This window comes from Aethalodelphis obliquidens, unplaced genomic scaffold (assembly GCF_003676395.1).
Source record: "Aethalodelphis obliquidens isolate GAN/ISIS:26980383/991018 unplaced genomic scaffold, ASM367639v1 scaffold4, whole genome shotgun sequence".
NCBI lineage: Eukaryota > Metazoa > Chordata > Mammalia > Artiodactyla > Delphinidae > Aethalodelphis > Aethalodelphis obliquidens.
The window spans coordinates 1,347,722-1,363,427 of record NW_020837948.1 but is presented as its reverse complement, the minus strand read 5'-3'; the positions used below and the strand labels follow the sequence as shown (position 1 = coordinate 1,363,427).

The window sequence follows — 15,706 nt, the reverse complement described above, 5'->3', positions numbered from 1 at the left end:
GTGTGTGTGTGTGTGTGTGTGTGTGTGTGTGTGTGTGTGTGTGTGTGAAGGCAGGAAGTGTTGGTCCCTCTTGGAATGGGGGAGTAAGAGGTCAGTAGATGATTCTTCCCTTATACCTCTGACAGTCTTACCTTTCAGAGAGCCCCGAACTCCCAGGTTTCTGGGGATCTGTAAAAATCCAAAGGCACAGATTGGAGGTCACAGGCTGTAACTCAGAAGCCAAAGCTGCCCCTCAAAGCCCACCCAGTGGACCCTCCCATTTCCCCTAGTGGTGCCATTCCTTCCCTCAACTCCAGGTTGGGTGTCAGTTCCAGAATCTAGCTCTGGGTCCCTCATCAAAGAGAGGCAAAGGGGGCCCTGAGGGTCAGGGCATGTACCTTCAGACTCCTTGTTCTTCCGACACTTAAACCTTAGACTGACCACACTGACCAGGACGATCACCACAACCACCAGGATGGCAATGAAGCTGATAACACCTGAATAGGGAAGAGGATGGGGTGAAGGAGAAGCAGAGGACAGGACAGAAGAGGGCAACAGGAGTCCAAATTCCCTTCCCAGCTAAGTGCTGTGTAGACAGGCTCTGGGAGGAAAGTTAATTCCCCTTCTCTGTTGAATGAATGAGCTCTCAGCCTGCTATTTCTGGCTCCACAGCCCTACCCCCATCCTCCCTTAAGAACATGGAGCCCATTGGGGTCCAGAAGAGCGGAGGGGAGGGCCAGCGGAGGCTCCTTCCCACCAGCATCTTCCTCGTCAGCCAAACCCTCCTAAACCAAATGGACAAGATTTGAACTTGAGTGCTAGAGTCCAAGTCAGCTCAGGCGTGAGGTCCCCTGCCACCCCCCACCTTCTCCTCCCTCTCACCGAATGCAGCCACAGTGAGCACTGTCTCTGACGTGGGGCTGGGCAGGACGGTCGAGTCTTCTCTCGTCCTCAAATTCATGGTGGGTAATTTGGACGTAACATTGTGAGAGGTGTCTAAAAGGGAGTAGGGATGGGGGTATCAGCGAAGGGACTGATGCGGTCTATATGAGAAAGCTGGTCCCCTCCCACTTCCCCCAGTTAGAGGACTGCAGAGAGAACTCATGCCCTACCAAAAAGACTTCCTCCCACCCTTCAGAACTGGGTGATGTGGAATCACGTGAAGAGCATTGCTGGTTGCTCGTGTTCCTAGTTCCAGAGGACTTCAGAAAATTCAGGATGCTTCTCTCATTATGCTCTTCCCACCACACCCGTGGGGTCCAGAGGAAAGGGATTTATGCTGCAGAGATAGGGAGCCAGACCGGGCAAGGGGGAGCCATCTGTGTTTTGCCAAAGGTTGAGGCGGAAGGAAGGAAGGGCATCAGATGTTTGTCCCCAGGCACTGACCTAACAAGCCAGGCTGCCAGTTAATGGGCACAAGTTTCTGGTGCTCTTAAAAAACGGTATGGTCGCCCATCTCTGCCCCGCTTCAACACATTTACTGCAGGCCTGATTGCTATTCCGCCTCCTTATCCTCACCCAACTCCTAAATAAGTCTGGAAGTGTAGAAAAGCCCCAGAGCCGAGGGCTGGGATGAGAGAAAGGGTCAGGGTGCTCTTCACTGTGAGCACAGACAGGACGTACCTCTGCTTGTACTGTCACTGCTCTTGCTGCTGCTTGGGACACCTGTGCCTGCACCATGAAACAGGAGGGCCCAGATGGAGGGTGTCCACCCCCTCCTAGTTTTCTCCCATGCTGCTGGGTGAAGGCCAACCTGCCCTGAGAAGCGTGTAGCCCTTTCCCGCCTTTTCTGCCTCCCTTTCCAACATTTTGGGTTCTCCTACCCTCGGCTTACCCGTTCTATGTCTTTATCAGTCCTGAGTCCAGGCTCCTTTAACCTTCACTGAGACCAGTTCCTGTCTCCACTTCCCCCCAACCCCAAGCCTCTCTACTTCTCTCCCAGAGCAAGGTACCACTGGTGTGGATCCTGGCCTTGAGAACCCTCACTGTGGGGCAGGACCTGGGCTTCCCGAGGCAGGAAGAAGGAACCCAGTCAGACATGACCCAGGGTTTTTCACCCCCAGTCTCAGGTACTCATGGAGTCCTAACGTGTGCTTCTGTGGCTGGGACCAAGTCAGTCCCAGCAAGGACAGGGGTGACCGGCCACGGTGCTTGAACTCAGAGTCATGGGTTTACTGGCTTCCATGGAGACCTGTGAGGGCTTCTCTGGAGCTGCTTCAGATTAGGAAGCATGCGTGGCCTGCTTAGGGCCTCGACCAGCATGTGCGCAGGGAAGCTCTTTAGCCCCAAGTCTGCCTTCCGTTCCTCTGGGCTTTTAACTGTGCAGTTCCCTCTCCCTGGGATATGCCCTACCACCCTCCACCCCACAGTCTTCATCTGATTAACTCCTTTTTGGGCCTCAGCTTCAGAGATCACTCACTCTGGGATGTCTGGCCCCCAAGTCTGAAGTGGCTAATGTTGCCCGGGTTCCCATAGCACCTTCGGCTTACGCTCATCATGGCCCTTCTCACCCCGCTTTGTAACTGTCAATATGAGGTCCTATTTGCTTGTCTGGTCCTCCACTTATCTGTATTGTCCTTTAGAGCAGAAACTGTGTCTGCCTTCTCGCTGGACCCTCCCTGGATGGCATCTGTAATCTGAGTGGCAGAGTACCTGGGATGCTGGTGCTGGACAGAGGGCTGGAGTAGTTGGGCTCTGCGGAAAGACCGTCTCCTGCAAGTACAAGTGGAGGGCAGCTGGAGGTGGGGCAGGTTTGGTGACACCACACTCCCTAGCCCACCCGAGAACCCTTGGGCTCCAAGCAGATCTAAAGGGCTGGGCAAGGGACAGGGCTTGGCCCCTAGGCAACCACACTCACTCACCTGTCTGGGGGGAAGTTGGCTCTGTGGTTGGACTATGACTGCTGAAGTTTCCTGAAACAGATCATCTGAGACTGAGGGTCCGCTGCCTCCTATTGCTCCATCTGCCTCTCTCCTTTGCTAAGCTGGTGTTTTCTAGTCTTTCTTCCTCCCCCACCCCACACCCCAACCTGTCATCTCTCTCCTCTCTCAAGGCATGTGAAAGATTAGTGCCAAACAGGAACTCTTTCCTGGAGCTTTTTCCACTTTTCCTCAGCTCCCAGGCCAGAATGCTGGAGTAGGCCCTGTGTCTTTGGTCTTACCCTGAGGGCTAGTTGTCGCAGGCAGGGAGTTGTGGCCTGCAAGAGAAAGCAGAACACGTAGACTAGCTTGGTGAGCCTCCCCGGAGAAGAACCCAGGCCTTTTGGCTTCCAGCCTCCCACGCAAGAAGGCAGACACCCTTGGCAGTAGGCTAGAGGATGTGACTCCAGCTCACGGCGCTGGCTTCCTCTGAGACTGTGACTCAATCACACCATCACCAGCACCTCATGGTTCATTGTCCTAGAGTCCTTTCCCGTCTCTTCAGTCCCACATGGGTTATATACCAACCTGACACAAGGGCAGGGGAAGGTTATTCCAAAGTAGTGATACGTGCAAGGACAGAGGGCCAGTGACCTGCCACGTCTAGACAAAGACCCAGAACTCCAGCTCTCTAGCTAATGTTCTCACTACACTACCATGGAGCCACCCCTTTTCTGTGAATACTGTCATCCTGGTCTTGCCCCAAGGGAAGGGGATGGAAAGATGTGGTGAATAAGATGAGGTGAGGGATTGGGGTTGGTACCTGGGCTGTCTCTGTGCCCCTCCAGCTGGAGGTAAGGGCCTACACAGGAAGCAAATTCTGAGGTACATACAGGAGGCAAGGAAATTCTAGAACGAGCCACCAGTTTACTCTAACAGATAGAGGCTACTTCAGAAATGGTCACTGTTAGCCAAACCCAGGGAAGAGGCAATTATCAGGAGGCCCCAGTCACAAGGCCTCGTTCTCCTTTGTGTGTGTGCATGAGTGTGCCTGCGGACCTCCAGGCAGATGGGCCTGTGTGCTGTGTGTCCATATACGTGTCCCCTGTGTGTATGGGATCTGAAAGGTCAGGTTGTGTTTGCTTATTTTCCACAATGAAATCATTCTTGAAACCTGTGAACAATGTGAAAGGAAAACAACGTGGGGAAGTGGAGCCGCCCAGCTGGGTTCCCGTCCTCCACTAGCTGGGCTGGGGGCCCAGGCCCCGGTGAACAGAGGCTGCTGAGGGCCGGGGACCTGCCCAGCCTGGGGCAGCCCACTAGTTTATTTTCTTCAGCCACTGCCTTCCTCCATGGTGCTATCACTTGGATAGTGTGGAATTAATTGCTTCCAAGCCCAAGCTTGCCCAAAGCCAGGGCTGTGTTTTTCCAGGTCACCATCTCTCATAGCCCCATTCCCTCCTTGGGTGGGGCCGTCAAGAGGGGAGTTAAAACCTCTAGGTGCCCCAGCATAGAGAGAACTCTTCCCAGCTGGGGAATCACCCTGGGTGAACATTTTTCAATCTGAGGCATGTCTTAAAAAAAAAAAAAAAATCTATCAGTTATTGATCAAACATATCTAAGGTACCATCTTTGTTCTATAAGGTGATAACTAGTTTTTAGTGGGAAGGCACAGTTCACTGCCTTCCTGCGTTTATCTAGAAGCAAAACTAGTGTCTTAGAAGGAGTTCCAAAGTCACAAGCTCTGAGTCCCAGTGGCCTGCTCTCTCTTTGTCTCCTGTCTCCCCTCCCCCTACCGGAACAGTTTGTCAACAGTGGATTCCTCTGTGAGTAGAGGAGGGACTTGGGGAGCATCTGTTTCTATAGGCCGGTCTGCCTCTGACCACTAGTCACAGGGATATCTTACTTTCCTGTCTCCCCTCCCTAATCCCTACCTGCTTCACTCCCTGCCAGCCTCTCTCTTCCCCCTCTTCACCACCACCACACTGTTTTCCTCAGCAGCATAGTTTAGTAGTTAAACTCATAGATTTAGGAGTCTGGCGGTCTTGAGTTCAAGCCCTGACTCTGTCGCTTACTGTCTGACCTGGGCCTCAGTTTTCTCTTCTTTAAAATGCAAGTGATTTTAGTAGCCCAAAAGTCATTGTGAGGATAAGAAAAGGCACATAAAGCACTTAACACAGGGCCTGACAGTTCATGCTCAAGAAATTCTAAACATTTAAAATTTTGCCCCCTTCTCTCCAATCCTCCAAGTTTCAAGTCTGCCCTGAATCTGTGTCTCCACAGTCACGTCTCTTTGTGGGCCTGAATATCCTCAAAAAGATTCCCCAGTCCACCAAAAGAAGGAAACAGCCAGGGCTGTGAGATCCTGGGATGAGCGGCTAGGATACTCAAGGGTGATTGTAGCTCAGGTAGAATCACTCAGGACATTCCTAACCCTGGGGCTTGGCTGGGACAGGATGGCAGGTAGGGAAGCTGGGACAAGCCTAGGTTTGTGAAAATGTCCCCTCGTGGGTCTCACCTTTTAATCTCCTCCTCTGCCATTTCTGAGGTTTCTACGATAGCCTAGTCCCCCAGCCCCAGATCAGATGTGTGACTCTATCCTCCCGGGAGGGGGTGGGGGAATAGGAATGGGACAATCAGAGTTTTATCCCCAGTCCTTGGGCTTTTAGAAAAATGTCTGACCTCTCCAGGAGACAGAGCATTGGGGAACTTGGGCCCTCTCACCCACCGCCAAGAAACCGCCATCCTCCCTCCCCATCCAAATACTCTTGAACCCCCTTCTGCCGCTTTGAGCACATGCTCATAAATCCTCCACAGAGGACCTGTGGAGGGTGAGGTGGGGGTGGGGAAGGGATGACCGAAGGGAAGTTTCTGCCCTGTGAGTCAGAATCTCCTGGATTTCTCATGTTTCCCAGAAACCGCTCCCTAATTAGAGGACCCCTTATGAGCTGCTTCACAACAGCTAGCAGAACTCTATCTGAGAGGTGTTGTTCCCAAGTCATTTCCTCTGGGGGTCATTTCATCTGGCCTCCTAGATGAAATGTGTACATCTTCTTTGGCAAATGGTTCTTTGTATCTAACCTGAGTCCCTCTTGCTGTGATTTGAGCATAAAGTCAATATTTGGAAATCCCAGGTTGTTACTCCTCATATGAAAGAAGAAAAAAGATCACCTGTAAAGCCAAGGTACAGACAGTTTTGTGCTAGGACACCCTGGAAGGAGCTTTCCAGCCTCAGCCTCACACCAAGACAGTCACCTCCCACATTTCAGGGGGCCAGCCTCTCCGGGGGCCCCAGTTCACCCTGGAAAATGTCCCACAAAAGAGTCTAACCATACCTCTATTTTACCGCTGCCTGGGAATGACCAGCTCCCAAGCCAAGTGGTCCCCTTCACAAAAAGGCTCTGGAATTTCCCTCCGGGTGAGCGAAGCCCTGGATGCAGAGCCTGTGTGGTGTGTGTCCTGAAGGAGAGACAGGCGCCCAGGACTGCCGGCCGCAGGAGAGGAGCTGCTGAAGGACAGTGGCAGGTGCCTCTTACCTTGGAGCAGGAGGAAGCCCAGGATGGCCCAGCACAGCTGCGTTTCTCCGACACTCCCCATGTCAGCTGGGTCGGCGGCAGGCAGGCAGCCTCTGTGCGGAGGCTCTGTCCATAGTGGAAAAGAGAGAGGGAGTGCTGGGGCAGGATGGGGGTGGGGGCTGACTCTCCAGAGCTTCCTGTCAAAGAATAGAAGGAAACAGATTGGGACTGGCTCCAGGGGCCCTGCTCAGCCCGGCAGCCCAGTTGAGGATGTAAGGCTGAAACAGCCGCGCCTGCGCCCGGGCTCCTCGTGGCCTGGGCTAGGGCCACCGTGGTCTCCTCCAGGACCTGTGCCCAAAAGCCAGCGATGGCAACCTGGCCCCGTGCCCCCTCTCTTCCCCTCCGTGGGGATCCATCGGTCCCTCCGTACACCACCTGGAGGTTTTCTTGGAGTGTAACTCTGTTTCATTGAGCCCTACAGCTCGGCCCACCGGCCGCCCACCCTCTGTAGACTGAATCCTCTACATGCCTCTCCCTCCTCAGGGCTCCGGACGCAGATGGGACTCCTTACATCTTTCAGGGAGACCTTACAAACATTATTGTTATTCTGAATAGAAAAACAAGAGGACCACGTTCTAAGCATCCCTCCCTCAGCCCTCCCCTCACGTTGGGGTCAGGTGTTCCCTGTACTCCAGCAGCACCCTGTCCTTAGCATCCAGCCAGCCAGTTGCACTCACTCTGCAGGCCAAGTCAGCAGCCCAACGACCAGCAGCTTAAGCGAGCTTGGAGGTCTGAGTGGGGTCCCTAAACGTTAGGGTGTGTAGCAGCTGGGCTGAGAGACAAGGAATCAGGAGGCTACATCTTACTTCCTGGGATCAAATCACTGGGTGAGGGGAGTTCCTGGGGGGTCTCCTGGTCTCCAGACTGGAATAGAGGGTGGTGCATGCACAGCAAGGGACAGATTGAGGGATGGCTGGTCCCATGGAGTTAGTTGGGAACCCAAAATTATCCTTTATAAACTGTCTCCGGGGAGAGGAGAGACTGGTGGGCACTTTTTGTGTCTTGGATGCATTAAAGCACACACATTCACAAATGAAGTTACAGACAAGTGCAAAGAGACATACCAGAATTTATATTTGTGAAAGTCAAAGAACCCAAAGAGAAAAGAATGCCTTGCATGGGAATGATAAATATCAAATTCAACAAGATGTTTATCCCTACAGTGAGAAGGAGGGGAGAGGTCAGGGAGCGGGGCTTCTATTTTATTTGTAATGTTTTAGTCCTTAAAATGTTTTGAAATCAATGTGACAGACTATTGAGATGAACAGAACTAGTGGTTGGGCCAGAGAGATTTAGTATATTATAGTCTGCACTTTCCAGTGTGTTTGAGAAATCGCGTTTTTAAAAAACATCAAAGATAATGACTTCAAGGAATCAGTTGGGATAGAGAGCAGGCAAGTCCTGGTGGGGGGCGGGGCGGGATTAAGGCGCTGGCCAAGTGCCTGGGATCTTGTGGAGGAGGTACAGGCAGGCAGACCTAGGCTCCTGAAGCTGGCAGGGGGCATGAAAGGAGGTGCCAAGGAGTCAGATCAAAGCACTGTCAGAGTTGAGGGCTGGGCTCGGGGTAGTCCAGATGTTCGAGGAAGTAAAAGCGCAGGAGAGAGAGTTGAGGCTGCGCGTGCAGAGGGTGTGTGCCCCGTAAGCCCCATAGACGTGGCAGCTCCGGGTAGGGACCGAGCTGGGGAGGCAGGCTCTCCTTTGCCCGGCTGGCCGCCAGTCCCGAGGGAGCCTTGCGCAGCCGGACAATGCATCAGGTAGATTCTCAGCTCACCCCCTCCCGCCACGCTGGTGAGACTCTCCCCAGGGGCCCCAAGCCTTTCACCAGCCTGTGCTTCCCTTTTTCCCCGGTACATCCGGAGCTGCTTCCCCACCGCCTGGCCTGGGAGCTCTGTGGCCTGGGCCCCAGAGAGCTCTGACTTTCAAGCAAGGTGGGGACGTAGGTATTGAGCTTTCCAGATGCCGAGGGACAGGTACTGGGGAGGGATGGGGTGGACAGTGTGACTCAGGAACTAAAGGGAGTGGGTTTGTTCTGGCCAGCCCTTCCTGGACCCCAGGTGCCTACCCATGGGGATGGCCAGGCTGAGGGTTCAGGGTTAGGGGAAGGGCTCCACCTCAAGGGTCTGCTCCTCAAGGTCCAGCTGGGGAAGAGAAGACTAAGGAGATAGTTTCTTGAGCCTGTGATAACTTCGTCAGCTCTGGGGCTTACAATATGGAGGTTTGCTACCTTGATGGTAATCCCCCCAACCCCCTCTCAATACTTAGCAGGATAGAGACAGACAGAGGTAGGGATAGTGACCCCCAGCTTTTGGTAGAAGACCCTGAAGGAGAACAGAGGTTGGCGTGGGGTCTCCTCAGTCCATCTTGGACAAAGCCAGGAATCCACACTGGGCATTCCCTCCCCTCCAGGCCCCTGAACCTGATTCTGAGCAGGGTGTTTTGGGGTATAGCTCTTGCCTCACTCCAAGCCTCTGGGGTTCATGCCTCCTCTTCCTCTCTCCCTCTCCCCGGGGTACACCCCTCTTCCTACTGTGTATGTGGAGAGTAGTGGGAACGTAAGATGCTGGACAAAATGACTCCTTTTTCCTGGGACTTTAAGGAATAGCTGTTCACTGCCCCCTGGCCAGGACATGGGACAGCAGCCCATAGTGTGCTAAGATTCCTGACCCAGGACATAGGATCTATTTAGGAGTTTTCCTGAGGACCTGGGAAGAGAGAGCAGTGTGAGGGGACTTGGCAGGGGATTTGGGGGGGTGGGGAGGCAAACTTTATATGCCAGCCTGTAATAAAGCCCCTCTCTTTGTCCCTTTCCGAATGACCTTGTTGCCTTATCTCTGTTTTTTTTCCCCCTCTGTTTCTCTGCATCTATCTTCACTTCCGTCTCTTCATCTCTCTCTTTTTCTTTCTGTCTCTCTCTTTGTATCTTTCTCATTCTCTCTGTATCCCCCTCTGTCTTTTTCTTTCATTCTCTCTATTGTTATGTGTGTTTATCTCTGTGATTCTGTGTCTCTTCTCTCTCTGTCTTTACTGTCTCTCTGTCTTTACTGTCTCTCTGTCTTTCTTTGTCTCTCTCTCTCTCTCTCTCTCTCTCTCTCTCTCTCAGTTCCCTTTGGGTGTCTATCTCTTTCTATTTTGGTCTTTTTCTGTGTGTACGTGCCCATGTCACCCTCTCTGTCTGCTGCTTCCCTCCCAGGCTGGCCACCATCCCTGGCTTTCTGCAGCTGTGAACGGCTCAGCGGGGCAGGTGCCCCAGAGGCAACTTCCGGAGGTGCTGGGCGGGACCTGGGAACCACCTCAAGGGGTCGGGCTGCCCCTGCTAACTGTCATTGTCACTGCCTTTGTCTTGCTGGCAGTCTGTATCGTGGTGGCAGTCCACTGTGGGCCAAGGCTACACAAGGGCCATGCCACTCTCGCCACAGAGCCACCATCCCCAAAGCCAGAGGGTGGCATCTCTCTCACCCACTGGCGAGTGCTGGGCCGTCAGGACAGTCACGAAGACGCCCAGCAGGAACCTCCTGGCTCTGACTCCTGCCCTGTGCCAGATGGGCCCAGGTTCAGCATTGATGAAGTCACATTTCTGTAGGAGGGAGACTTTGGAAAGTTGGCCTGACCTGGCTCAGAACAAGAAACTGGACAGAGAATTAGGGCAAAAGCAAATTGGGACCTGGGCATCAGCGCTTCGTAAGGGCACACATGGACTTAGCTGGAGCTGCCCTCTCAGCAGAGTATTTATACAGAAAGCCCTGTCATGGACCAAAGAAATAAAAGAAGCTTGAATGCTGCTGTGAGCATTCCCAGGGTCCAATTTGTCCTTACAAACTTACCCCCTCCTCTTCAGGGACCACCAGACCACTGAACCTCCCTCTCTGAGTTACTACTCCCTCCTCAACTCCTCATCTCCTCCCCTTTTGGTGTCAAAGTGAGTCTAGCTTGGAAGATTCCACCACCCACCCCACCCCTGTGCAGGGATGTCAGAGACTCCTGGTAGAGGACCCGTCCCCACAGCCTGTGAGGGCCAGCCACGGAGAGCCAAGGCAAAGAACCCAGGGGTCTGCCTTCTCTGAGACTTAGGAAAGGAAGGAAAATCTGTTACCCTTTACCTTTGGCTGTCAGGGACCAGGTCTTGCCAACAACTTCCAAGGCCCTTAAAAGCCCCAAGCTCCAATCATAGCTCCCCAAATTGTCTTTGAATTGCCCCCACTATCTTGGAGCAAGACTCTATCTTGCCTTCCCAGGATGGGATAGAGGAAACTGGTGTGGGGGGGGGCTCTCAATACCTCCCACTTTCTGTGCGCATTGGCCTGTTAGAACTAGCCTAGCATTTACCCCAGGACATTTCCCAGATCCAGAATCTTCCAGCTGGTGGGAAAACAGGAAAGGAAAAGGAGCTCCATGGAGTTTGTCTGGGGAGAGGAAGGGGTGGGGATCCCTGCAGGGGGCGGGACATGGAGGCTGGGAAGATGCAGGAGGCCAAGAAGGCAGAACAGAGCCTCCCAGTGGCTCTCTGGAAAGGTACCCCTTCCCCTGACACCTTTGAGCCTCACTTATGTGCAGTCAAGAACATGCAGACAGACATTTATGGAGGAACTTCTGGGTGCTTTACTCTGGGGAACACCTCAGGGCAACAAGTCAACCCTGGGGACTGTCCTCGGTGAGACCCCAGCACAGTCAAGGACTCTGAGAAATAACAGAAGATGAAGAGGAACAGAGACGGGGATTGTAATGTGTGCAGAGCACTGGCTTGCCTCCACTGAGACTGGTAAGAGGCAGCTCTAATGTTAATAGTTGCTCCTTCTTGTGGGCTCCAGACTCATCCATGGACCTACGGATATTATACTGTTTACTCCTCATAACAGCCCTGGGAGGAGGAGCCACTGTTATCTCCATTTACAGCTGGGGATATCAAGTCACCCAGGAGGACACAAGTACTAAGTGGTGGAATCAGGATTTGAACCTGGGGCCATCAGTCTCCATAGTCTGAGCACCATGTTGGGGGCCGGATGGGTACGGAAAGGTTATGTTGGGGATACCCTTAATTCTGGGCTGGTTTTTAGGTGTTGGAATGACTGATGTGAAGCTGGGGGATCTTCAGGGGCAGAATGGCTGGCACAGTGGGGGAGGAGAGGAGACTTTCCCCCTTCACTCCCTTGGCTCTCTCTTTACTCTCTGTCATCCTTGGGAGCAGTGCGTTGCTTCTGGCCAATGTGTGTCTGTGTGTGGAGTTTTTTTCCACAGTAATACTGTACTCAGAAATTTGCGATAAAAACAAAGCATTTGCGATAAAAACAAAGGTGGGAGGGAGGGAATAAGTCTTGGGTGGAATGGATGGAAGTGGCAGAAATGGGCGTCTGGCCTCCCAGATGGGGGCAATTTTGCCTCCACGGTGTCGTTGCAATGGCTCAGGTCTAACAGTGATGGCACAAAGTATGGCAGGTGGCCAGCTGTGTTGTCCAAGGTCCCCAGCGTATATCCCATTACCTCACACAAACCCTCTTCCCCCCGTTATCCAGGGGACTCTCATCTGGAGACATTTAGCTCCTGCTTCTTTGAGCAGCCCCTTGCCCAGGACACATGTGTGTAACCGTCATGGCATCTGTGTGCTGCCTCAGGCCCCTCCCTGTCCCCCAAGCCTCCCACTGGAGACAAGGGCACTGAAAGGACAGGTGGAGCGGGGGTGCTGCCCAGCTCTATACCGTCAGCCCAGCTGGTGGGCTCTGTCTACACTGAAATGATAGCTACCACCCTATGGCCCTGTACTAGGATGAGGAGGCGTGTACGGAAATGTGTCTGTGCAACCAGATTTGGACATTGCAGATAATAATGGCCAACCACCTGTATCAGTCAGTCTGGCCAGAAAAAGATGGCATACTCAAATAATCTGAGGAGTGTTTAAAAAGGGGACTACTTAGGGACTTCCCCGGTGGTTCAGTGGTTAAGACTCCAAGCTTCCACTGCAGGGGATGTGGGTTCAATCCCTGGTCAGGGAACTAAGATCCCAAATGCTGCATGGTGTGGCCAAAAATTTTTAAAAAAGGGGACTATTTAGAAAGGGCAGGTGTAAGGAAATTACAAGTGAGAGTGAGCGCTCCAGACTGAGCATCAGTGAGGCTCCAATACCACTGCCAGGACTGAAGGGGCATGAGGAGGAGGAAGTTAATGAGACCTGGAGATAGACAGGGTTACTGAAAGGCTCCTTTAGGTCTAGAGAGAGCCCACAGTGACCTTGATACTGCAGGGAGGGACCTGGGGGAATAGATACCCCAAGCTCACCCTTCCCTTCCCCTCCTTCTCCCACTGGGGCTTCCCATTGACTGAATGTGACCAGAAGCCAGAGGGCAAGGGAGCCTATTGAAGCCATCCCAGGACAGAGGAAAGGTAGAGAGTAGGTCTGAGGGTCCAATGGAAGACACCTGAAAGATCCTTTAAGTTTACCTGGCATTTAGAGTTTACAAAAAACCCATACAGCCATAGTCCTCACAAAAACTACCCTGTGAGGTAGGTAGGGCAATGATTATAATCCCATTTCATAGATGAGGACACTGAGGCTCAGAGAGGTGAAACAACTTGCCCAAGGCCATAGGATTCATCTTGAGATGTCAAACTCAGGGACCTTCTCTGAGAGGCCCTCTATGGGAGGAAATGGCTCTGCTAGGCCTCTAGCTGCTGAAGAAAGAAATCCTCCAATCCAGAGTCTTGGGGATGGCCAGGGGCTCAGGGAAGGTGACCCTGGGCCTCAGAAGATATCCGAGCGGAGCGGGAGAGGCTGTTCCATGCCACTGATGAGGAGCTCAGGCTCTTGGGACAGTGTGGAGGAAACGGGCATCACCGAGGTCCCCATGCTGCCCATGGTAACTTCCCTTTCCTCCTGCCGAAGGTGCTGGAGAATCTCCTGTGACAAGGAGAAGCTGCTTCCCTCTGCCGGTTCTGGAACGAGGGTAGGGGTGGGGAGTGGGGTGAGGGCCTCACACATTCCCACTCTAACACACCCAGAGGACTTGCTGGGTGAATCCTCCAACCCTCCCTCTCTCCCACCTCCCTGCACCTCCTCCCCAATCCTAGCCACTGGGGCTAGAGTTTCATGAAATCCTAGAGCTAGCAGTGGTTTTAGAGACAAGAGAATTCCACCCTCTTTCTTTTAGAGATGATACTCAGAGAGGGGCAGATACCTGCCTAAGGTCACAGAGCAAGGGAGTGGCATGGCTGAGGCTGCAGCCCTGGTCTCTTGGCTCCTGGCCTGGGGCTATCTGCTTCTTCTAGCATCCCTAGATGAAGTGAGAGGCCCCTAGAGCCCACCTCTTCACACTCCACCCAGGACCCATAGCCAAAGACCTCAGAAAGCAATCAGGTATCCCACGGTGGGGAGATGGGACCTCTCCTCTTCCTTCCAGGGGAGGAAGGGGCAGGGCTTGAATGCCCTGACCACTCAGGAAGACCCGGGCGTGGTGCTGCCATATCTCCTGCTGACCCCCTGGGAGACCCCTGGGGACCCCAGCTTTTCCTGCCCTTAAGCCTATCAACCCCTCACCCTGGTAGACAATGAGGTGGCAGTTGTCCTGAGACTCAGGGACAGCTGCCAGAATGTCTTCAAGTGTCCGGCAGAAGAGTTTGGCCTGTTCAAGCCGGTCCTCCCGGCTAAAGCCAGCTCGGCCATCCTGTGACATGTCAAACAGGGTCTGCAAGGGGGTGGCATATTCCAGGATACAGATGCCTGCCTGGAGGAGGTAAAAGGAAGACCAGACTCAACCAGGGGCCAGGCAGACAGACGCTGGACCCCAGTGCCACGGCTCAATCTGTGGGGACGGAGTCAGGGGAGGTGGCCACCTGATGGGGTCTATACTGTCTGGTTGGCCTTTGCCTCTGACACCCCAGTCCTAAATCAGGGCCAGGGCTGCGTTAAATTTACCCTTCCCAGATCCTCCTCCTAAGATTCTCAGGGCAAGGCCCACTGAGCTAGGCTGTCAACTGCTCCAGCTGGCAGTCAAGTCTGGGGATGGGGCTCTGGGGTTCAGCCTTGGCTGGGTTCCCCATAGCCCACGTGAAATCCTTCACACATTCTCACGGCCTTCATCTAGGGCAGATTTATGGTCAAGAGCATGGTATACTCAAGGTGAAATTGTCCACTTTCTCCCTGGTTCTCTGAGTCTCGGTTTCCTCTTCTGTAAAGTAGGGGCTATAACAGTCCCTACCCCACAGGGTGGTGGTGAGGATGCAGTGAGGTAGTCAGATGAAGCACCTGGAATAGCATCTGGCATGCAGTAAGTGCCCAATTAATGTTACTTGTCAGTTTCGTCATTCAGAGCTCAATTGGTCCCAGCCCTGGCACCAATTGGAGAAACTGAGGCTCAGAGAAGGGCAGTGAATTTTTATCAGGGCTTGGCCAGGGCCCAGAGTTCTGGGTCTCTAGGCCTGATCCCTCCCCAGCATTCCCACTTCCCTGCACACTCACCGGCTGCCCATTCTCCAGAATCTCATAGATGCTGTTGGTGTAAACCCGGCCCTTGATGCCAGCACGGTCAGCACTTTGCTGGGGCAGCTTGTGTAGGAATCGAATGTTAGGGTCAGCCATGCTCAGGTCGTCAGGCACCCCACAGTCCAACGGGAAGAGGATGTGCAGCCGTTGGCTTCCTGCGCCCCGTAGCACATTATTGTGGAACTGATTGTAAATTTGGATCCGGGCCTGGAGCCCTGGGGTGGAGAGGCCCAAGAAGTCATTTCTACCAACTGTGTCTCCCACCCAACTCAGGACAGAGACCCACATCACTGTTCCCCTCAATGTGTGGGTGCAAGAGAACCGAGGGGCCAGTCCACTCACATTGCCTGGGAGGCCAGGACGGGAAGAGCATGTGAGCATCCTCCCCGCCCCTCCACCTACTCCCACCACCCCTTTCTCTCCCTCACTTGACCTTTGTCCAGATTTCTGTCAGCCCCACTCCTTCCCACCACAGCTTTCAGGGCTCTGAGAGGCAGGAAGAGTCCTGGGAGGTGACATGCCAGCAGGCCCACGTGCACTGAGCCAGGCCTCTAGAGGAAGCCCTGGTGTCAAGGGAAGGCAGCCATGAGACAGGGGAGAACCATGGCCTTGACCAGCAAGTCAGAGGAATGAGACACGACCCGTGGGCTCCCAGTGGGGTAGTCAAGGGTCCAGGCTCTGGACAGGCCTGGGTTCAAATCCTGTCTCCTCCTCTAACTAAGCTGTGTGACTTTGGACAGGTCACTGTATCTTTCAGAATAGCTGTGAAAACAGGGGTGATGATTATCCCTTCCTCACAGGGTGTGAATTAAAAGAGAAAGTGCGCA

General features: G+C 53.5%; 3 protein-coding genes and 1 long non-coding RNA gene across 11 annotated transcripts in view; 1 reads left to right on the top strand and 3 right to left on the bottom strand.

The window, feature by feature from the left end:
• ECSCR (endothelial cell surface expressed chemotaxis and apoptosis regulator) overlaps nt 1-9,338 on the bottom strand; it is a 10,719-nt gene extending 1,381 nt beyond the window's left edge. The window contains exons 1-8 of one of the 4 annotated variants that reach the window (XM_027095916.1): nt 6,374-9,338; nt 3,140-3,175; nt 2,841-2,891; nt 2,632-2,691; nt 1,603-1,650; nt 862-975; nt 378-476; nt 132-168 (exon numbers count right to left, since the gene is read on the bottom strand). In XM_027095916.1, the coding sequence (XP_026951717.1) occupies nt 132-168; nt 378-476; nt 862-975; nt 1,603-1,650; nt 2,632-2,691; nt 2,841-2,891; nt 3,140-3,175; nt 6,374-6,434 (506 nt within the window). In that variant the 5' untranslated portion in view covers nt 6,435-9,338. The remainder of the gene's footprint in view (nt 1-131; nt 169-377; nt 477-861; nt 976-1,602; nt 1,651-2,631; nt 2,692-2,840; nt 2,892-3,139; nt 3,176-6,373) is intronic. The other 3 variants (XM_027095931.1, XM_027095924.1, XM_027095938.1) reach the window with 3 other exon arrangements.
• SMIM33 (small integral membrane protein 33) lies at nt 8,091-9,992 on the top strand. Its single transcript, XM_027095944.1, has 2 exons — nt 8,091-8,166; nt 9,513-9,992. Exons 1-2 carry the CDS (start codon nt 8,158-8,160, stop codon nt 9,990-9,992), a joined length of 489 nt encoding a protein of 162 aa, XP_026951745.1. The 5' UTR covers nt 8,091-8,157.
• LOC113614452 (uncharacterized) overlaps nt 9,936-15,706 on the bottom strand; it is an 18,773-nt gene continuing 13,002 nt past the window's right edge. The window contains exon 3 of the long non-coding RNA XR_003430645.1: nt 9,936-11,211. This is a non-coding gene — a long non-coding RNA (uncharacterized LOC113614452). The remainder of the gene's footprint in view (nt 11,212-15,706) is intronic.
• The window catches only part of STING1 (stimulator of interferon response cGAMP interactor 1), a 5,393-nt gene continuing 2,510 nt past the window's right edge, over nt 12,824-15,706 (bottom strand). For 4 of the 5 annotated variants that reach the window (XM_027095900.1, XM_027095868.1, XM_027095884.1 and 1 more), the window contains 3 exons: nt 14,856-15,094; nt 13,935-14,121; nt 12,824-13,333 (listed from right to left, as the gene is read on the bottom strand). In XM_027095900.1, coding sequence (XP_026951701.1) covers nt 13,143-13,333; nt 13,935-14,121; nt 14,856-15,094 — 617 coding nt within the window. In that variant the 3' untranslated portion in view covers nt 12,824-13,142. Of the gene's footprint in view, nt 13,334-13,365; nt 13,672-13,934; nt 14,122-14,855; nt 15,095-15,706 lie in introns of those variants that run through there. The other variant, XM_027095891.1, reaches the window with a different exon arrangement.